At 39.7% G+C, this 21,653-nt stretch overlaps 2 protein-coding genes across 4 annotated transcripts; one reads left to right on the top strand and one right to left on the bottom strand.

The window, feature by feature from the left end:
• Nucleotides 1-3,517: 3,517 nt before the first annotated feature.
• On the bottom strand, nt 3,518-7,205 carry arl3b (ADP ribosylation factor like GTPase 3b). The gene is made up of 6 exons (XM_014408573.3): nt 7,059-7,205; nt 6,429-6,572; nt 6,221-6,337; nt 6,076-6,126; nt 4,688-4,873; nt 3,518-4,587 (listed from the first exon to the last, which is right to left on the bottom strand). Exons 1-6 carry the CDS (start codon nt 7,164-7,166, stop codon nt 4,540-4,542), a joined length of 654 nt encoding a protein of 217 aa, XP_014264059.1. The 5' UTR covers nt 7,167-7,205; the 3' UTR covers nt 3,518-4,539.
• sfxn2 (sideroflexin 2) lies at nt 6,641-20,390 on the top strand. Of its 3 annotated transcripts, none has more exons than XM_076887634.1 (13): nt 6,641-6,743; nt 8,020-8,079; nt 11,737-11,984; nt 12,528-12,698; nt 12,794-12,892; nt 13,574-13,649; nt 13,966-14,051; nt 16,070-16,130; nt 16,215-16,281; nt 16,381-16,430; nt 16,510-16,559; nt 16,646-16,693; nt 19,667-20,390. In XM_076887634.1, exons 3-13 carry the CDS (start codon nt 11,830-11,832, stop codon nt 19,764-19,766), a joined length of 963 nt encoding a protein of 320 aa, XP_076743749.1. In that variant the 5' UTR covers nt 6,641-6,743; nt 8,020-8,079; nt 11,737-11,829; the 3' UTR covers nt 19,767-20,390. The 3 variants fall into 3 exon arrangements, with proteins under 3 accessions (XP_076743749.1, XP_014264058.1, XP_014264057.1); XM_014408572.3 differs by lacking the exon at nt 6,641-6,743 and adding an exon at nt 7,342-7,821; XM_014408571.3 differs by lacking the exon at nt 6,641-6,743 and adding an exon at nt 7,342-7,859.
• The last annotated feature ends 1,263 nt before the right edge of the window (nt 20,391-21,653 follow it).

Below are 21,653 nucleotides of genomic sequence, written 5' to 3'. Positions count from 1 at the left end.
TAGAAGTAGAATTCATGACATGAAACATTTTTTTCCAATTATACAACTTAGTCATTTGAAGGTTAAATAGTTTTGCGTAGTTATATTAAAACTACTGGGTGGAGGTGAAAGACTGCAGTGTCATACAACTGTTTATCGCTCACGTCTGTAACAGTTAAGTGCTCTCAAGTTAAACAGGGGCCTTTGTGGGTGGATGAGGTGTATTTGTTTCCTGATATTTGTCACTTCAGCTCGGGGGAGAAGATTCAACGGTTCCTCAAGCACAGCCCCAGGACATCAGGCACTTACCCAGACCGGTGGATGCAGCACCACCTGCCTGAAACCTGACAACCTGTCAGGATTTGATTTGACACTGCAACTGTTATATTGTAATACATATTCACAAGAACGACATGATTTTGTGACACAATATTTTGTAACACAGGAAGCCATTGATCCTCTCCAGGCAGTACTGTCTGGTTTTCACCAGTAGTACCTGGAGTAGCACAGGCATGCATCATCAGTGATGACTTATAAGTGATTAGACATTTATAAGTCATTTGTACAAGTCAGCAGTGGAAGTAATTTTCCAGATGTATCACGATGGTATCTTACAGCTGTCATTCTGCATTTTAGGACAGGCTGAGCCTGTAGCATCTCGGAAAAGAACATTCAGTTGTGGTCAGTATTTGCATACGCTCATCATGAGCATGATGTCATGGTAATTTTGAGGTTTTAATTATTTCTTTGAACTGTTCTTTTTCCAGGTTAGAATGATTATACAGCATGCATATTTAATGCCTTTAAAAACCCCAATTTAGATAACAAGGTTGAATTTATTTTGGATTTTCTCTAATCTACACAGCATCAAATACAAGCTCAAATATATACATATACTGATTTAAATATTTTAATAAGGTGCTGAAGCTTCTATTCACTTCCTACTAGTGATCACGACTGACTATAACAGTCAGTTTCCTCTTTGGTAGCATAAAAGTTATTTATTTTTCAACACTCACTGGAACACCAGTGTCAGTGTCCACAGTGAAACGACCATATACTACCATGCACTGAGAGGGTGCTGACCAATAAAAAACCTCCTGTTCCAAAATTGACATGCGTGAGTGAAATTTCAGCTGCCTACTTGGACAAGCCAAATGGCTTCTGGACAAAAGTTTTATGGTCAGACACAAAGATTGAGCTATTTGGCCACAGTGTTTGGAAGATTACATTTTTTTAACTTCAGGTCAAATCAGCAGCTTAGATGTTTCAAATGTCAAACACAATTGTGTTCCAACAGGACAATGATCCCAAACACATATCAAAAGTGGTTTGGAATTGGATGAAGCAAGCTAATAGTATGCTTCTGGTAGGGATTTTGCAAAGCCCTGATCCTCAACCCTATTGAAAATTTATGCTTAAGCCGGGGGTGTACCAGGAAGCCAACCAATTCCACCAACTCTGCAAAGAAGAGCGGTCAAATATACAGCTGGAATTATGCCTGAAGGTTGTTGACCCTGAACTGGATAAGCGGAGGAGAGTCGATTCAAACTTATGAACCCAATTTCTGCTTTTAGAATCATTAAAGGTGTATGGCGTACAGTCATTCCATTCTGTAAAAAGAGCAGTTCAAAGAAATCACTCAACGCTTAAAATTACCATGACATTCATGCGTGCATAAAAATTTCTTACCACAACTGTAGATATTTTGGAAACATAAGCACATGTTTTTTCCATGTCATAGGTTGAACTACTATAGCTTTATCATTCATTAGGTCACAGGCAGAGCTCTATGTGGGTGAGGGTGCATTTTAGCTGCATGCTAAACAAGCATGGTTTCTAAAACTAGAAGGTGTTAGCTTTCAGATCAGTTCCTTTACACATGCATCTTAGCTCTTGAGTACATCAGTTATAACATTTCCACTTGTATGTGCTGTGTGCACTAGGTGAAACGTGCACATAAAGGAGTTAAAAATAAACCTAAACCTTACCCCTAATTTTAAACAGGTTAAGATTTTATTTCAAGAAACAAGAAGTTAAATTTACCTTTATACATTTTTTTTTAGCTGTAATCATAACTACAGACAAGTTCACTGATTTTCAAACAGGTTGGTGGATGTGTCAAATTTTTAATGTTATATTATCCCTCACAGTTTGACCTTGTACACCTATGCAAGTGCAACATTTATGATTTTATGTTATATATTATGCAAAGAGTTTGAAAATACCTTCAGGAGACCTCTGAGTTTTTAGTTAATAATATGGAATTTCAAGAAAATCTAGAACGAATATTTTATTAAACATCAGCATTTATTTATTTATTCATTTATTTTTTATTCTAGAGAAGCTAAAGAGATGATTGATGGCTGAATATATGTTTAAAGCTCACTTATTCAACATTAACATGGTTTTAATTGTCTGAATAAATAGAATTTCAGGTTTTGGATTTAATTCATGCAAAATTGGACTATATTAGAAACAAATCGTGGCTAGAAGACGATCCCAGTATTAAAATATAGATAGAAATCAGACCTTTATAATATGCTAAACCTTGTTGTAACCGTCATCGACCACACATGGTGATATAACCCCTGCAAGTTTACCCAATATATACTTTTTGAACTTTTCCAGTGAATTAACAGAAAACAGAGAAAACATCCTGGGTGCCAGAGCTTGTTTCTATTACTCTACATCCTAGACATTAAAGTGGCAGTTTTGCTATTGAAGCTGTCATATATCCCATGATACTGATGCTCAAGTTTCCCCATAGAACAAAAATGAGATCGTGACACATGGGGAACGTGTAAAACTGGTTTGGTTGCTGTTTTTCAGTAAATGTGTCTTTCAGCCCTGGAAATTTCATGTGGATATCTTTTTTATTTGAAAAATTAGGACAGCTCAAATATGCTAGAAGACATAAGGTAACTTGAAAAGCAGAACACTTATAGCAATGCCTATATAATTCAAGGGCTGGTAGTTCAGAAGGAAATCCCAGAAGAAAGGTAAAATTTTGCATGGGTCATTAAATGTACTAAACTTACTTAATATAAAACAATCAGCTCATTCTGAAAGGTTCTGGAGGCCTTTTTACAGATTTGTTTGATTTTATATTGTCATGACTCTCAACACAAACACTAAATGAAGGCAGTTGACTCACACGCATGCACACTGTCCCAGTGAACACTCCCCCCCACAAAAGTCTAGTTATTTCTGTTTTGGTTAACTAAAATCTTTGCTTTTTCCACACCTATTATCTCACTGTATAATAATCTTGTGTGACGCAGGCTTATACCAGCACACAAGAGGGACAAATGTGTGCTGCAGTTCCATACAAGTAGGGTATCGTACTGCTAGATCAAATCCACATTTTGATAGTGAAAACAATGCTCTGCGCCCCACCCATCAGCTCCCACAGCGGCCTCTCCACAGAGGGTGGTTGTTGTCATTAAGCATACGACTCCACCTGCTTATGTGACCAAGTCTTCAGTATCCAAGTATGTTACTGCATCCAGAAACTAAATAAATGTAAGACTTGTGAAACATTTTTCTCGTGTTTTTATTCACATACAGTATCTTCAGCTCTGGACAGATTACATTCAAGAATATCAAAAGGAGCGAATTACCTGCACATAGAAATGCACTGGGACATACAGTACCTATTCCTCTGTTACAGATCTGCAGGCATACATTAGATATGCAAACATTATAGACTACAGCAGGGTAACAAATACTCTATAACATGTGCATAACGTAACATATGAACACAGAGCTGAGCTATTTACAGTTGATCGAAAAATGTCTTTAACCATTTAATTTCAGCCTCCTTTTTACATATTAACATGTAGAGTATTATTTTATCTGTAGTGGGGAGAGTTGGACTGTTTCTCAAACATCCTTGAAATCACACACACGCGCACACACACACACGCACACACACACACACACGCTGCGTGAGCTGTTGTTCAAAAGCGCTCTACACTCTACTTCACCATAAATAAGACAATTACAAAAATATACGTCACTTTGAACAGAGCCATAGCAGGAAAAGCGCGTTACAGCCTTTTGTGGAATGAAGAAGAACCAAAAACAACAAAAACTGTCACGACATAGGGGTGAGATGGAGGGAGGGGGGTGGTTTCCAGGACAGCGTGTGAAAGAGCTTAAAGAACATGTTGGAATTCCAGTGAAAGACAGCAGTTTAATGGGAATGTTTGAGGCTGTGACAGGCTGCGCATGGGTGGCTGCGGTTGGACAGAGATGGTGACGTGGGTGGACGGCGGAGGGGTGGAAGGGGTCGATATGCTGGTTTGGGTTCCCTTTTGAAGGCAAACGCCCCTCCTCGTTGTAGAGGCCAGCACAGAAAGATGTGCTGAGATTAGTAAACATCAGCGATGCGGGAATGCAGAGGGGTTAAAAACTCCAAGTCCATGTTGGATTAGTAGTGTGTGTACATTCACAGGTATATCCCTTGTACTAAGGCTCAGGAGGGTGCAATGTGTGTCAGTGTATGCGTGTGTGCTGCTGCTGGTCCTCCTGATTAGTAGAAGACTACAAGCAAAGCTATTTTTTCTTAGAGTTGACGCTCTTGCAGACCCAGTTCATGCCCTCCTGTATTAAATTTAGGGGAAGCAGTGGGGTGAGAAGGAAAATATAGATATATGTATAATTTTTAAATGCAACAAAGGTGAAGCACAGTTCATCTGCTCACCTGAATCCCCTCACCAGTGAGGGCGGAGCAGGACTGGATCTGCCACATGCGATCCCGGATGGTGTGCAGATTGAGACCCTCTGCGATCTCGGAGGCTGGGGCGGCGGTCAGGAGGTCCTGTTTGTTTGCAAAGATCAGCACAGGAACACCGCTGAGCTTCTCCTCATCCAGCAGCTCAGCCAGCTCCTGCAGCACACACACAGACACACACATCTGTCAGCTACACAACATGACAGACACACACTTACACAACCAGAAGGGACTTCAACTGTACTGTAATGTAAAACAGCTCTAGGGTTCAGATCCTTAAGAAGAAGACCTTTAAGCTGCTACTTTATTTCCCAGGAGTTTGCCACATGGATATATTGGATATTTGATTTGGGTCAGATTTTATGATTTTATGTTTTATGGCCTTCCTGACACAACCTTTCAATTTATCCGGGCTTGGGGCTTGCACTAGCTTGTACATCCTGAGGCTGGTTTGGGTCTCCTCCCGGAATCAAACCAGGTATTTTTCATGTGTAAGGTGAACGCATTAGCCACATTTAAAGTCAGAAGCAAAACATGGAATTATCCATGTTTTCTCTATTTCTAACATAAAATATATATTATATAGCCTAACACCTTAAACACTATATCCTCAGCTTCTGTAATTATTAAAAAACTATAAATAAAATGTATTTCTTGCTTATTAATTTAAAAGTTTTAGGATAGGATTGGTATCATTTACAAATGATTTGGGGGAAATAATCAGCTGTTTAATAAAAAATAAATAAAATAATTGGCTTTCTTGCCATAAAATGAACCAGTATGTATAATCTGGGACAGATACATTAAAAAAATGTCTGAGCACTGGGTAATTAAAATATTAAAAACAAAATTCAAACAGTCGTGTAAAGTCCCATATTTAAACACACACCAGTAAAAACATGTGAAAGACAACTAGTGACATTTACTGGTATAGAGTTGAGTTTCACAATACTGTAAAATAAAGCATGTAGAATCCTTTTTGACATTTTTAACACCTCTTAGTACATTAAAAATTAAAGTTGAATTATAAGACTCCTCCAGGGCAGTACTTCTCAAAACGGTAGGTAAAGGAAGGTTCAAAATTTTTAAATATGCATATATTTAACTATTTTTTTCAGTCATAATTAGAGAACCATCTGGAAACTCCAAAACTTGGTTTTATTTTTCATTTCTGTTACGAAGAATGGTACAAGGTTGAGCAGAAGACCTACAAAGATCTGAAATGGAATAACCCTAATTACTTATAATTCACTTATAACTACATATAGTCCAATTCTTTTTTTTTTATCACCGTTCATTTGGTAGGAAACTGAAACTTCTTTGGTGAGGAGCCAAAACCCTTATACACAGTTACATACCTGACCCGTTTCCTCAAACCTCTTTCTGTCAGCGCTGTCAATGACATAAATCTGAAACAAAAAGTTTTCTTTGTTAGTTTGTGAAAGAGTTGCATGTTACTGAAATTAAGGTCATATTGCTTCATTTGGTGCATCATCTCCTCACCAGAACATCTGTGTTTTCAAAGTAGTTCCTCCAGTACGGCCTGATCTTCCTCTGGCCTCCAATGTCCCAGACATTTAGTTTAAACCCCTGAGACTGCACGCTCTTAATGTTGAATCCCTGCAGGAAGAAGATAAAATAAGTAAGAGGAGGTGAAACGCATGAAAGTTCCACGACTACGCTTTGTCTACAAACATCCTTTGTGTCTTACCTGCGTGGGCGTGATGTGACTGATGTCCTCAGATGCCAACTGTTTAAGGAGTGTGGTCTTCCCACCGTTGTCCAGACCCAGCAGCAGTATCCTCACCTCCTGGTCTGGTGTGCTCTTTAGCTTGCGCAGGATGGACAGCAATCCCTACAACAAGCAGTTAAAAACAGCAGCGTGGTGTTACTGTTCCGGGGGGACAGGGGGAGCACTGCTGCAGCTAACCACCATTGCAAAAACACATCTCTTCTTTCCATCCACCAACAGGCCATTTCTAGCACCCTCTATGGATTTTGATGATGTACAAGCACTCGTCTAACGGTAACAGATCCTCTGAGCAGCAAGTCAGATCTTGTGCTTTGACTTTCTTGATCCTTACGGCTAATTTGTTTCCCAGGCAGGGCTAGATAACGGCACGCAAATGGGAGCTAAACACAGCTAACGTGCTAAGCTAATCTCCCCTGATAACTGAACGAAGCAACAAGGCAGTCGATTTTTTTTCTTTGTCAACCTGGTGGTGACGGAATTTATTACAATTGATATAACTAAAAATGGACGATAAGGTGTAGAAGTATGAGCACTCGAGGAAGTTTGTGTTAGGTTATGCGCTAATGTTTGCGATAAATTAAAACTCACCATCTTGTTGCCTTCTCTCCTGGAGACGCCGCCGAGGGTTACTAAGGGGAGTGACGTCAGACGCAGAGATACGCACAGATTCCGCGTCGTGTTGCATTCATGAAACATTTTTTTTAAATGGGTAAAATACAAAATGCCGACTCTGATACTGTTTTGAGGGGATACGCTTTTCTTTTGTAATCGAAGTGTATGGATTCTGTTCATTAACATTTATTTCCCTGTGTTATTCGTTCTTGTAGCGGCTCGTTACTAAGTGGTCATTATCGCAGCAGACCAGTGTAAACGGGTGTTCCTTATTTACATTTTGTTTTAAACAAAGTACCATGAAGGCATCGCTAAACCCAAAACTAAGGTGGACGAGTTTAGTTAGCTACCTGCTAAACGTTTAATTGTCTTTAGACAGTACACTTTGAAATCTCATTTTGTGCACTCTTCTTGTCCATAATGTTAAAATAAGTCAACGGACATACATTTTTACTACTTTTTACCATAACAAACCGGATATAATGTCACCGAAGTAATTAGCTAGCTACTAACAGTAGCTGTAAACTGGAGGGGGTTGATTCAACATCTGGAACCGCCCCCGCCCCCCAGTTTCTGATTTAATTTTAGTCTTCAGCCAAATATCAGGTTCGGTTTCCACCGGTTTAAACGCAAGGATCTGCCCCATCTGCTCCAGCCTTTGATTGGAGGACAACCTGCCACGTGCGCATTTTTTTTCTTTTACTGTGCCTGCACGGGAGTTGAGCTGACCACCTGGCAGGTTCGTGCTCTGCTGGTCCGTTGGAGGTGTATACACAGGTATATTTTCGGTTTCAAAGGGCGGTGTTAGCAGCCGGTGTGTCGGTGTTTTGGCTCGTGCTTTGCTGGGGGTCCCCCCCGTCAGACCCAGCTGGTAACGCGAGGACTGAGTTGCATCAGTCAGTGAGCCCCAACTGACATGTTTTCACTCTTTTCACAGCACTCTGGTCGGTTGTCTTCACACAGGTCTCCACACATTTCTCTTCTCCGCAAACTGCATGTAAGTAATTTAACATTTCAACCATTAGCAGCCACGTGCTACTACTTATCCAGATGTTACTAGGGCTCTGGCCTACAGATCCAGTTTGGCAACCTTCTGCTAGTCAGCAGTAGTAACTACCTGTACTGCAGTACTCTGCACGTTACATCTCTTATTTCGTTTACTCCACCATATGGATGAAGAAATAGTAATCATTGGTTGATCGATCAGTTGACTCTACTACTTCACTAATAATCACTGATTTTTCATTCAAAATATACAAACAAAACAACAACAACAAAAAACCCCACACAGTTCCAGCCCCTTATATGTGAATATTTCATTTGTTTCAATAGTTGGTCCACTTTAACCAAGCCTCGTCTTAGCCAGCTACAGCAGTGAAATGTTGCTTTACAGCAAAACATTGCTTATTATCATTTTATTACATAATCATATCTGTCAGGGATTATTTAGCTTGGTTTAGTACTTTTAGTGATTTATCTATGGGAGTTGAACTTGTAATTGAGCATTACTAAAGTGCAATACTTGCAGTTTTACCCAAGTAACTGCTCCTCTTATCAATAATTTATGGGATCTGTGCTGTGCTGTTGCCCTGCAGCAAACATTTAGGTCTTCTTGCAATGTTGTGTCTTATTCGTGGCTCAAAGAGTTGGCAGGTTGGAAGGTTGCCGGTTCGAGCCCCGGCTCGGACAGTCTCGGTCGTTGTGTCCTTGGGCAAGACACTTTACCTACCGCCTACTGGTGATGGCCAGAGGGGCCGATGGCGCGATATGGCAGCCTCGCCTCTGTCAGTCTGTGGCTACAACTGTAGCTTGCCTCCACCAGTGTGTGAATGTGAGAGTGAATGAATAGTGGAATTGTACAGCGCTTTAAGGGCCCTGAAAAGCACTATATAAATGCAATCCATTATTATTATTATTCACAATATAATCAGTCAGCCTCCCTATTGATTTATCAATGAACAAATCAATCATGTTCTTCGTGACCGTGGCCAAATTGATTAGCACCCTGCTGACCTTCACTACAGGTGACAGTTTCATTATTTGGTTTGGTCCAGGTGGAAATATTTGATAAAGGCTTGATAAGTTGTTTAAAAATGTAGTTAAAGCACTACATCAAGAGTTTCGGGATACGTGCTCTGCAGCTAAGGCTTTTTGTCCTCATCACTTTTTTTTAAGTGTTTAATAATTTGTCATGAAAAAAAGTTCAGTCTTTTCTAGTTTTAGCTTTTAAATGTGAAGATTTGTTGTTCTCTCTGTTTTAAATTAACTGTAAACTGAATCTTTAATCAAACAAAATAAAGAGTTATGAAGGTGTAATAATTTTTTTCAGATGCAGTCCTACATATGTTCTTTAATATTATTATTTATATGTCCTGGTAATAGGATCTACGTTGACTTATTCTCGACCATGTTCCACAGACCTTTGACCTATTTTGTAAACAAACAGCTTCAGAAATAATCCAGTTCCAACCAGGCTGAACCTTCAGAGACCGCTGATATCCTCTTCTCCTCGCCCTTACATTTCACCTGTTTCAAAACTTACCTAAAACTTACAGTAAGTGCCTAATGGAGATGAACTGTGGGACATTTGGATAGGCTGAGCTGTAGTCAGCACGTTTTGGATTCCCCGGTTGCTTCAAAGCAAGCACAATGGTGCAGTTGCAAAAAACTCAAAATCACTACCCGAGGACCCATTAACAGGAGGTGGTTGATGATTTCTAGTAGACGTTTGGGCTTTGAGGGTTTTTAGGCAGTTTGTGTTTGGTTTAAACCCAAGAGCAGATGTTTCCAACAGCCTAACTTTAGAGAGCCTGAGCTACAAAGCTACAGGATAGTCAGAGCAACGATATCGCAGCAGGGGTTGCAGGAATGATGCTGAACAGACGAAAGTTAGTATGTTTACCAGTGTTTAATGCCAACATGGGCACCGTTTCCTCTAGGAGATGTGGAGCAAAGTATTTAAATATGTTACTTTTGTGGCTATAACCACCATAATTTTATGAGGAAGGCAAGTTGCTGAGCTCTGAAATCCCTTTGTACAATACAAACCACATTTATATCACAGGTTTTATTCTTTGCACTTAAAGCATTTTATACTGTCAGGTCAGTAATTTGTTGGATAAAGATACAATTTTAGTAGTTTAGCTGTGACTGAAGTGCAGACTTTCAGCTTGAAGTCAAGGATCTTTTCTGGGTCTTTGTACCTTTCTGGTTTAATAAATGAAAAGGCTGCTCTGGTAAAGCTGTTAAAGGATATCTCATTTCTTTGCTTTGAGAAACTCAAGGCAAAGGAATGTTGTTGCAGTTCTTTGGGTGATTATCTATTTGCAAGCCCGTTCCAATAGTTTGGCTGAATCTGAGCAGAGAGTAATGCATGCTTCAGAGTTCATCCTGCTACTTTTATCAGCAGTCACGTCATCAATAAACACCAGTGACCCGGTTGCACTGGTAGCCATACATGTCCATGCCATAACATCGCTTCCACCATTTACACTTCAGATCATGAGCCGTTTCTCTTCTTCTTCATACTTTTCTCTTCCCATCATTCTCGTCTACCTTGATTAGTATTTTCAGTTTTTTAATTTTTTTTTCATAACTATGCAGGCTCTTTTAGATGCTTTCTGGCACAGTCTATTCTGGACTTCTAGACCAGTGTAACCAGTAGCTTGCACCTTCAAGGTGATCTAGGTAGACTTTGACTTGCCTTTTGGTGTTGCTGAGCTGGCCGTCTCATTCCTTCTTATAAATATACCAGATTCTTGATTTGGCCACTCCTGAAGTTTTTGCTGTCTCTCGGATGGGTTTATTTATTTATTTCTTTTAGTCTAATGAAAGTCTCTCTCACTTGCACTTGCATTCCTTTGGACCTTATATTTAAAATTACAGTTAAAAGCTATCAAATACAAACTCAAGGCTTTGAATTAACTCCGGATGTGTGATCTGCTTCATTTGTTGTAAGAAATGATGGCTTGTAAAACTTATCAATGAATCAATCAATAATATTAAAATAGCTGTTTTTGTATCTTGCACATTTGCTCAGTTTTCTTCTCTTAAACATCACCGTCATGAGCATCAAATTCAGCATGTACGCTGATATAACAAACAGCTGTCTGGGTTCACTCTGCTGTTGTAGGTTTGGTGCTCTAGACACTGACATCACTGTCAAAGCTCTCGCAAATTTAATTAAGTGACCCCATGAGTCCAGTCAATCCTTCATTATGGAAGCAGAAAGGCTAAAAGGGTGATTACGTGTTCGCATGGACTCCTTACATCCAGAACCACAATGGAATGAAGCGTTGGACTGGTACTAGAAACTAAAGTAAAGCTCACAGCTTTTCAGATTTGTCATGGATACATGTATTTTCAAACCCAAGGGAGTGTTATGAAATTCTTAGATTAGGGAAACCGAAGAGACTGTTTGGATGTTAATTATCCAAATAAGTTTTGTGTTGTGTCTCAGCTTTATAAACATACACCTTTGCATGTGGGACGTTGGGTTCAAAGGTAAAGAAAACTAGTGTCTCTGAGCCGCTGAGCTAAAAAAACAAAAATCTGTTAATGTTACATCAGCTCAAAGGAGGACAAGAGCATGCATTAACTATTCACCAACTCTTTGATTGTCCTGTAATAATGTCTTTCTTCCTCTTTTCCTCAGGATCTGACTGCAGCTGCTGAGTGACGTCCCGCACTAACACAAGCTGCGAGGCTTTTTGATGCATTAATCTGCACCTGGATTTTAACAGACGCAATGGCTCTGAGCTCGTTTGACATTGACGCACCACGATGGGATCAGTCTACGTTCATGGGGAGACTAAAACATTTCTTCAACATCACCGACTGCCGAACAGCGCTCCTGCCTGACTCGCGATTAGATGAGGCCAAAGCTTTAGTAGAAAGCTGCAGGTGAGATAATGAATGCACAAGCTCTAAAATGTCTCGTGTCATGTGACCATCCTCAAGTTTCCTTTGATAAAAGACATTCAGGGCACAGTGGCTCATTGGCTTGCTCTATCCTGGGTTCAAACCTGGAAATGGAAAGATTGTTTGCAGTTTGCATGTTCTCCCAGTGGGTTTCGTTTTAGGAGCTCTGGTTTCCCCCTCTATTCCACAGAATAGAGGGGAAACCCTGAAACCCCCCCCGCAGACAGCCACAGTAGGACAGTCCTAATACTCACCCTGAAAAAAAAGAGCATTCTGCAATCAAATAATTGCAATTCACATGCAGAACACAAAACTAACGGCAGAAGAGTAGTTTAAGTAAAGAAGGAAACCACCTGTCACGTCTGTGGCAAAATCGTAGAAATTCCCATTTTACCTTCAACGTTTTGCTTCATACCCTGTTCTCTGTGATGTAACCGTGCTTCTGCAGATTTTATTATAAATCTGTGTTGTAGTTACGAAAGGCTCCGCCAGCGTCATTGAGTGTGTTTTTTTGCTGCTTTGCAGAGCGGGATCCATCCCTCCCGGCACCACAGCAGAGCAGCTCTACTACGCTAAGAAGCTCTACGACTCAGCTTTTCACCCAGACACAGGAGACCGCATGAACCTCATCGGCCGCATGTCATTCCAGGTACCCGGAGGCATGGCCATCACCGGCTTCATGCTGCAGTTCTACAGGTAGAGAAGAGCGAACAGGCAGAGCTGCATTTTACCACATCCTACTTTCTTGCAGAGGAAGTTCTACAGGTTTCATAATTCATGTCTGTTTCTAGGACAGTTCCTGCTGTGGTGTTCTGGCAGTGGGTAAATCAGTCCTTCAACGCTTTAGTCAACTACACCAACCGCAACGCTGCCTCCCCCATCACTCCCAAGTAAGCGCTCTTAAGACTTTAAATTTGTCATTTCACATCCTCCAGATAAGAATGCAGTGAACTCTCACAGCATCAGCGAGCAACTAGAAATTTTTGAGGGCATCAGTAGAGGTAAAAAGAGCAGTAGCAAGTTTCACTGCCACTTTCCATTCCCGGGAAAGACTTCTCGTCAGATACTTTTACCGTATCGGTAATAATTGTTTCAAACTTCCTTCCAAAGTGGTCTGCACAACAAACTGATTTGATCCTGTCTTCTTGGATTGATTTACAGGTAGCTTTCTTCATATCCAGCCATCAGGTGCATGGTGTGTGCTGGTGGATATCATGCCATGCACCTGTAAAGCAGTTTTCACACATAAACTTTGGACAATTATGGGAGATATTTTCTAGAGTTATCCTTTCCAACCTGTAGCACAAAGCAGGAAATGACCCCTTTCACAGTGTATCATAAAAATGGCATGTAGTGGAAGCTTAACCAAATGCACACTTGCAGTATTTGGATAAATATAAACATGGGTGCATTTAAACACACCTTAATTTTATCTGGATGCAAAACAAAACGTGTGAGAGCTCCACATACTGAATGCTGGCTATTTTATATGCCTATTTATGTAAACATTAAAAAAAAAAAACAGTTTTCTAATAGCAGCTGCTGTTCGATGCCTTTGTTGTGTCTCTCAGACAGATTGGAGTAGCCTACGTTACAGCGACCAGCACAGCTTTAGCAACAGCGGTCGGACTGAACCTCTACACAAAGGTACAAATGCTGCACGCAGGAACTCATACAGTGCTGACTGTTTTTAAGAAGTGTTTTGTTGTCAAACTTATCTGGATGCGATCACTTTTATGCCCTATGTTTAAAATCGTGGCCAAACCAACTTATAAATAATAGTTTGGGTCAGACCTGTTATGCTTTTTCTTGGTTTCTGTCATATATATCCTGTTGCTGTTGGTGAACAAAAACCAACAGGAACAAAAGCTGAAAATGTCCCTTTAACCCAGTCACAGCTGCACAGATCTTTACAGGTATTACAATGATATTCATGATGACTTTTCTCTGCTTTTTCCCACAGAAAGCTCCTCCTCTCGTGGCTCGCTGGGTCCCTTTTGTAGCTGTGGCAGCTGCCAACTGTGTTAACATTCCCATGATGAGGCAGCAGTGAGTCCTCCTGCGTTTTTCTTTGAACTGAAGGGTTTTTTTTGGCCATGTCTGCTGAAACACAGCGACTCTGTAAGGGCAGGCTTCCTGAGGATACTCAACCACAGAGCAGTGTTTGCTGTGTTAGATCCTGAGAGAAGGTGTTCTGGAGAATTACTGATCTTAAAATAGTGGCGTGATGTGTAAATCTCTTTTAGCTATGGCTCAGGGGATGGTAATGTAGGTCAGTTGGTACATGCTGAAATATTTCAACAGCTATTTGATGATTTGCCGTGAAATTTTGCACAGATGTTCATGGTTTCCAGATGATGAAGCCTTCGGTCTTTGCGTGTTTTCCTTTAGCTCCACCAGCATCGTTTTCAAACAAACTTCTACTTTATATTTCAACATCTTCTTGATGGAAGGTTAAGTGCACCAATACTCAACCAGAATCCTAATTATCTCAGTGATCTCAACAACTATTTCACTGAATCTCATTAAATTTGGTTCACATGTCCATGCTTGCAGCACGACTATATTTATTCAGTTTGGTAGACCTTTTTTATCTACCAAGGGTCCCTGGGAAGTCAGAAATTTAGCTGTCTCCACCCTTTTGTTTTATATCACGGCATATTTGGGCCATTGAAGTTAAAATAAGAAGGAAAGAACAGATTTAGTAGAAAGCCTTGGCACTAATGACACAGATTTAAAAAAAAAAAGTAGAAGAAAAATAGGGTTTAAAGTAACAACTAGCAGATGTTATAGCCATTGTGTAATTAAATAATTATTTGTGCCGGAATTAAAGCAATAAGGAAATACTTGTTATTTTAACTTTGAATCACCAGATTATCAGAAGAAAGATTTTCCAGCGTACCGATGGTGTCATTTACTGTCGCACCTTCTTACTAATGTGTGCTGTCATTGTTTACCATCTGCCTGCAGTTTGATGATCCACCCTCACAAAGTGAAGTCATATCATTTGTTAAATTAAATTCAAAGCAGATTTGGCTTTTTCTCCTTAAATTTGTGGTTTAAATTTCAGAGATTTTGAGTTTTTAGGATTAATTAAGGCTCGTAAACGCAAAGAAAATTCCAGCTTTAACTTCAGTAAATGTGTTTGTTTCTCGGAACATCACGTCGCCTTAAAGCTTATTTTTAACTTTTACTTTGAATGGCCATTATGCAATAATTAACTACCTGCCAAACCAGTTGCACAAATTATTTAAAGTTGGCATATTTACTTGCTAAACTGGGATGGTTAGGACTTCTGTATGTGTTTGTGTAGAGTTGGCACAACAGACGCAGCAGTCGTAGTTCAAGATATTAGCATTTTGCTGAAATATCATAAAGTTAACATCTTTAACTAGCTTACCTTGATTTCTGTGTGCATCTGTGTAATCTCTGAGCTGCTTATAAGTTTCTGTGTTTGCAAAAACAAGAAATCTATACTTTTAATGTTACTCTACACACTCTTAATGTTTTTTGTTTAGTTTTTTTTCTGGAAATCTCAGCAGAGATCGTTGCATTCCACGGGTAGAAAAACAGGAGCTGGCTCATTTTCACAATTTTGTTCTCCAGTTTGATGCTTGTGACATTCGTGATTTGGAGAGAGCACTTTTCATCCTTTTAAAGCTTAATTTTGGTGCTTTGGGGCATTTATTAAGAAAGTGGGGAGAGACTGAAGGTGAATGAGACACAGGGAAGGGTCTGGGGCCTTTAGTACAGATCCTCTCTCGTTACAGATTATTACACTTCTTTTTGTTTTGTTTTTTCAGTATTGAAGGTTTAAGATGAAGTGAAGTCAGAATAGCGACCCAATAAAAGAGTGTTTACTGTGAACTGTGCAGTACTTGATACTGTATATTGTTAAAGTACAGAGCAAGACAAAACAATAAAGCTATAAAATAAATCCAAAATAAATGAGTAAAACAACACAATAAACACATTCCCCTCTTATCTCTAAGAGAAACACTTATTCATGTTCAGTTTCCTTTTTCTTTGTTTTTAGTCTTTTCATCTTCATTTTCTCTGTTTTTTAGGGAAATTCTGAATGGCATCGCCGTCACAGATGAAAATGGCAACAAACTGGGCCACTCTACGGTCCGGACACACTTTAAGGCACTTCAAGGCACTTTGTAATGTGTTTATTTTTTCTTAAATTGTCTCCATTTTTTCTGTTTGCAGAAAGCAGCAGTAAAAGGCATCGCTCAGGTGGTCATTTCTCGGGTTACCATGGCCGCACCAGGAATGAGTACGCAAAGAAGTGTTTAGGAGAAAGTTATGTCATGAAGATGTGGTAAATCCTCTCTCTCTTCTTCACTTAATGTTCTTGTTCTTCTCCTTTTGTCAGTTGTCCTCCCCATCATCATGCAAAGGCTGGAAAAATACAAGTTCATGCAGGTATGATGTTCGTCTTCATTACCGTTCTCCTGCTAAATGTGTGCATTTGTCCTCATTGTGCTTTTCTCGCTTTTTACAGAGAATCACATTTCTCCATGGACCAATTCAAGTGATGCTGGTGGGAGGGTTGTAAGTACAGAGAGTTTACAGGGTCAGGTGTACTATAATGTCCTCTGGAGTATTTCAGTGGTAACTTTTGTCCTTTTTTCCCAAAGTTTGATCTTCATGGTGCCGGCTGCCTGCTCCCTGTTCCCTCAGAGATGGTAATGAAACTGTTTCTTTACTTTCACACAAGTTTGTGGACTTTAAGGAGCATCAAGAAATAATTAGCTTTAGTCAGCCTGGTTTCTTGACATGTGTATTTATGTACATTTTCTCTGTGCTTTGGTGGTCATTGTGGAGGAATTGTGACCCACTCTTCTTTACAGTTTGTTGAAGTTTGCGAGCATTCATTTATTCTCTTAAATGAGGTTGAGGTCTGGACTTTGGGCCATTGCAACACCTCAATTGTTTTCTTTATCCGCCTGTTGCGCTTAAGATCGTTGTCCTGTGACGTGACAGAGTTTCAGCCAAGCTTTAGCCTCAGACCTCACATTTGACTTGAGGATACTTCAGGAATTCACGGTTAACTTAATGACTACAAGATGTAGAGATCATGTGGCTCCAAAATAAACCCACATCATCAGCCTTCCACCGCCGTGCTCACAGTAAGCTGTGCTGTCACGTTCCTTTTGGAGAGAAAGGGCTTTCTCCTGGCAACCTTTAGAAACAAGCCCTTCATGTTCAGTCTTTTTCTTTGTACTGAGGCCTGCAGAGTCAGTGATGTAGCTTTTGGGTTTTTGCAGATTGTTTGAGCACAAACTGACTTTGGGATGAATTTGCTGGGACTGTGGCAAATGTTCCAGAACAGCAAACTGCCAAAACCTCTGTTTTTATAGAGGTTCCCACACCTGCTGACGATTAGCAGCTCCTGGCTGTTACGTACTCTCTTAATTTCTGTGGAAACAGTAAGGGTGTATTTAGTTTTCATAGGACTGCACACAATTACATTAATAGGGAAAAAGAAAGTCCTTTGTTTAAATAAACATTGACTGTATATAAAAGATGGAGGATTACAGCGCAGTTGCTCATTGGTTGGTTCTGTTTTTGAAGCTCAACTCAAATTTTTGATCTTCAACTCATCTGAAAAGTGTTCAGAGAAGTTCTAGATGAAGGGAGGAGTGGAGTTGGTTTCCGTACTGTAGAAATATAGTATTTGTAATCAAAAGAGTTCATTAGAGTTGCCTCAGAATAGCCCTTAAAACACTTTAAGACACGTTGTCTTCAGCTTCAGATGGTATGCTCTCTCTCACATATGTTTGAATTGACAAAAATCAAAGTAAAACAGTGTGCTGTGTGACAAAACTTAGGAATAAATAATAAATATAAGAGTTTTTGTAGAACCTTCTCTATAGGAGGAAGCAGGTTATCAAGACCTGTGTCTAAGTTAAGTTGTAGCTGTTTCACACAATCAGCTTCTGCTACAGAAACTAGTCCACACTAATCGACTAGATTTTAAAAATCCAAAGCAGAAAGCTCAGGTTTTCAAGTCTTGTGGCTTTGGTCCGATAAAAGATGTCCGTGTTAGTGCAGCTGGTGGATTAATTTGCGATGCTGGAATTCCTGGAGTTACAATAAATCCTGCTGCAGTGTCTTGGCCTCTAATCAGCTTTCAAACGTGTTGTTCACTCAAGCTCGCTCAGACATATTTCATCATCTCAGTCTTCAGATCCAGTTTAAAACTCACAGAGAAAATTAACCTTTGGGAAACAATTTCAACTGAAGTTAGATTTTCAAATAAGGATGCAGCTTATCTGTATGTTAGTTTGTTTTGAAAGACTCATATAAAATGTGGCAAATCATATTTTTACAAGTTTATTTCCATCTTACCAGCAAATTATAAATATAAATTATAATGTAAGCCCGCTTGGGAACTTATGATCATTGATTTAAATGTTGGTTTAGTCTGATTGTGCAGCCCAGGTCTGGACTTACCGCCTTAAATTTTAGGTTTGGGAGTGACCCGATAGTAAAATGGTGAGGATGCGTACCACATGCCGTTCCCTTTGTTTAATTCTCATCTCTCTCCGCTGCTCTTGTTTCATAAAAATATAAAATGCTTATAAAAGAAAAATATTATTGATGAGTGTGCGGTTAACAGGTGCTTCTAATGGTCTACAATCAGATCAGTAGTCCATAACTCATTGTTCTCTGAAGGCAAAGCTAAAAAATGAAATGTCAGTGAGGTGAGTGGAATTAAAACGCAGCACCAGCGAGCGTGGAATGAAGACGCTTAACAACTGCTTTCCAGATGTTCACTGTGACTTATGGTTTAGCTGGTGTTTAGGGTAAAAACACAAAACTTTCTCATGGATTTTAAGTTTGGAGAGCATGTTTTTCCCCCCATTGGAAGTATTTCAACTTTAAAGAGTATCTATTCTCTACTTGACCAATTCTATATTTTCTACTGGAGCAGCTGTGCACGGTTCACAGTCATGTTAAACTGGGCCTTAGCTCATAAACTGGCTTCCACCTTTACGTTCACTCTCTTTTTAAGCTTTTGCACGAGTAAAAGCATGCACACTGCTGTCTATATGAAATGTTGTCCATGTTTAATGTAAGTTTACACTAAAGAGAAAAAAAGTAAAATGCAGTTCTTATTTTAAAAATTTGGGGGGCATAAGACTCACTTTTCTTTATGTTGAGATTAAGCCAGAACTCGAACGATTCAGCGAGAGAATAAACCTAAAATCGCCTGTTCTTTCGTCCTTAAGGTTCAGGAAGTAAAGTGTTCACACACGGTGCTAAAGACCGGCACATGTCTAGTTATCTTTAATAAAACCTGCTGAGATTTTATAAACTTACAGTAGAATAGTGCAACTTTTTTACTTTAATATGTTGCTCATTTTAAAATGTATTTTGCATCCTGTATTGTAAAACTCATTTATAACTCTTTACTGAGGCCTTGAAGAGCTGTAATAACAACGTTATAACAATGAATATTAAGTACATGTCAAATAATAATTTGCTTTCCTAATTACCCGAGTAGATTTTTTTTTTTTTTACTGACAAAAATGTGTGTTGTCCTCTACACTTTCATTAGCATTGACTACAACACTTTGTTTTGCCTTGATATGCAAACAAACCTTTGACTGTGCTCCTCTTTTCCTTTCTGTCCTCTCTTCCTCCTCCTGCAGCTCTATGGCTGTTTCGAAGCTGGAGCCTGAGCTGAGAGACTCCATCAGGTCTCAATATGGGGACAGCATACGACACGTCTACTTCAACAAAGGCCTCTGAGAGTTTTCTATTCGACGCACAAGACTCAATTCATGTGTTTCGATATCGTGACCTAAGTCTGTGATTATTAATCACAATGAAATGCTTCTTTGTTCCTTTTTTTTTTTCATTACATTTTCAAACTGGTGCTTGTCTTTGGATGTTTGCTGTGGGACTTTTGATCAATGCTGTCACTTAATTCTTACTCTAATCACAACAGTCTGGATTCCTGCTGAGAAACCAAATGATCTACTCTCAGGAACAGCACGTCAGAATAAATCTGTTCGCTTTTTTGTCGGAGTGTGGCTCTCCTGTAGCTGCTTCCATTGTTTCTGTCTCAATGTTGGAAAATGGGGTCTCCCAAACCTTCTTACAGTCTGTGCCTTTTTACAAAGTGGTAGGAGAGAAGCAACACTGAAGGCATTAATGGCTTAACTGTGAAACCTTAAAAAAAGAGAAAAGGTTCCTCTATGCATGAGTAAAGTCTAGTGAGGTTGTTCAGTGGAGGCTGGTGCCCTCTTCTGCCAGAAAAGAGGTAAATGTGTGATCTGTCTCTGTGATTTATCTGAGATGTTTGACAGCTGGATCCCTTCACCGTGTCAACTCTGACCTCTGTAAGCTGGAATAAAACTACACACAATTGAAGCACATCTCCTCACAGTGGTGTTTATTTAATCCAGTGATCGTTCATCGTGTGGAAGATGCTCAAACTTTATGGAGAAAGTTATTCATGACTTCAGCTGCACCCGGAGCATGTGAGGAAAAACTTCTGTGACACATTTATGTGAGTCATGTGAATGCCAGAACTCACTGCATGTCTCAGCAGTATCAGTGCTGCTTTAATAAACAATGTTCTTCTGCAGCTACATGAAAGAAAAGAAGTCCTGCAGTGGGCTGAACCCACAGAACTAAAAGTCTTTCCCAAATCCAACCTGGGAGTTTGTGCCATAGTAGAAAAGCCTCATAGCTGAAGGCTCTGCCTCCCATTCTGCTTTTACCCTGCAGTCTGACAGTGAAGTGCTTTGTTAGAATAATAAGGTACTTTGGGGTCTTTGACATATGACTGTCCCAAATTTAAGATTTTATATGTGAGAGTAATATAATGTAATTCTGAATTTAACATGGAAAAAGTGCGAGACCTCTGACAGAGCCAATCCCAGTCAGGCCTTTACACATTCCCCCTCTGATGGAGTCTACAAGCTCTCTTAATTAACCATTTATCACCCAGGTTTCTACAGCTCTAAAGGACCCCTTTTTTATATATAATTTTGGCTCTAAAATTACAAAATAATCTCATCTTTCAGGAATCATTTGCATTTTCTCTTGAACACAAATGGCAATGGGGCGCTGATAAATAAAGAGTTGGGCGGCTGAATAAAAAAGCACCAATCCTCACCCTTCAGCATCTGCAGTGACTGCTGTCACATAGAACTAAGGCCATGTCCATCCCTTTTTTGAATATCTACCTGTTTCACTTCATTTTCATTCAGGCACTTATAGTAAAACTTCCTAAATGCTCCCACATCTCAAAATCGTTTTTTTGCTCTCTTTTGACTGTCTTGCTCTGTAACATTAGAAATCAAACATTAACAGCTCCATTGTGACAGTCCTGAAATAATCACTTGGGACTTCTTTCTGTGAGCCTGCGGCTTTTCCTCCATATCAGACGAAAAACAGATTCTGCACCTTTACGTGTTTTATTTAAGGAAGGCTTAATAATCCACTTTCACTTAAGACTAGCTGGTTTAAAACAGCTGGTTTAAAGCACTTAATGTGGCAGGCAGATTGAAAGTGGGGAGGAAGAGGGTGTAGATTTGGGCCTCAGGGAAGGGAGCCGATTGAGTTGGTGGGAAAGCAAAGAGAGGATCAAGGAGTGCAAAGATACACAAACAGACTTCTTCTTCTTGC

This window comes from Maylandia zebra, linkage group LG8 (genome assembly GCF_041146795.1).
Source record: "Maylandia zebra isolate NMK-2024a linkage group LG8, Mzebra_GT3a, whole genome shotgun sequence".
In the NCBI taxonomy this organism is placed as follows: Eukaryota; Metazoa; Chordata; class Actinopteri; order Cichliformes; family Cichlidae; genus Maylandia; species Maylandia zebra.
This window is presented reverse-complemented; position numbering and strand designations above follow the sequence as displayed.

Excerpts from the sequence above, each read along its gene's own strand:
- arl3b (XM_014408573.3), bottom strand. The coding sequence starts at position 7,166 with ATGTTTCATGAATGCAACACGACGCGGAATCTGTGCGTATCTCTGCGT. Across the intron at positions 6,127-6,220 it reads TTGAAAACACAGATGTTCTG|ATTTATGTCATTGACAGCGC; the intron begins GTGAGGAGATGA and ends TTTTTGTTTCAG. Across the intron at positions 4,874-6,075 it reads GGTTTGAGGAAACGGGTCAG|GAGCTGGCTGAGCTGCTGGA; the intron begins GTATGTAACTGT and ends TGTGTGCTGCAG.
- sfxn2 (XM_076887634.1), top strand. The coding sequence starts at position 11,830 with ATGGCTCTGAGCTCGTTTGACATTGACGCACCACGATGGGATCAGTCT. Across the intron at positions 11,985-12,527 it reads GCTTTAGTAGAAAGCTGCAG|AGCGGGATCCATCCCTCCCG; the intron begins GTGAGATAATGA and ends GCTGCTTTGCAG. Across the intron at positions 16,282-16,380 it reads CATGGCCGCACCAGGAATGA|TTGTCCTCCCCATCATCATG; the intron begins GTACGCAAAGAA and ends TCCTTTTGTCAG.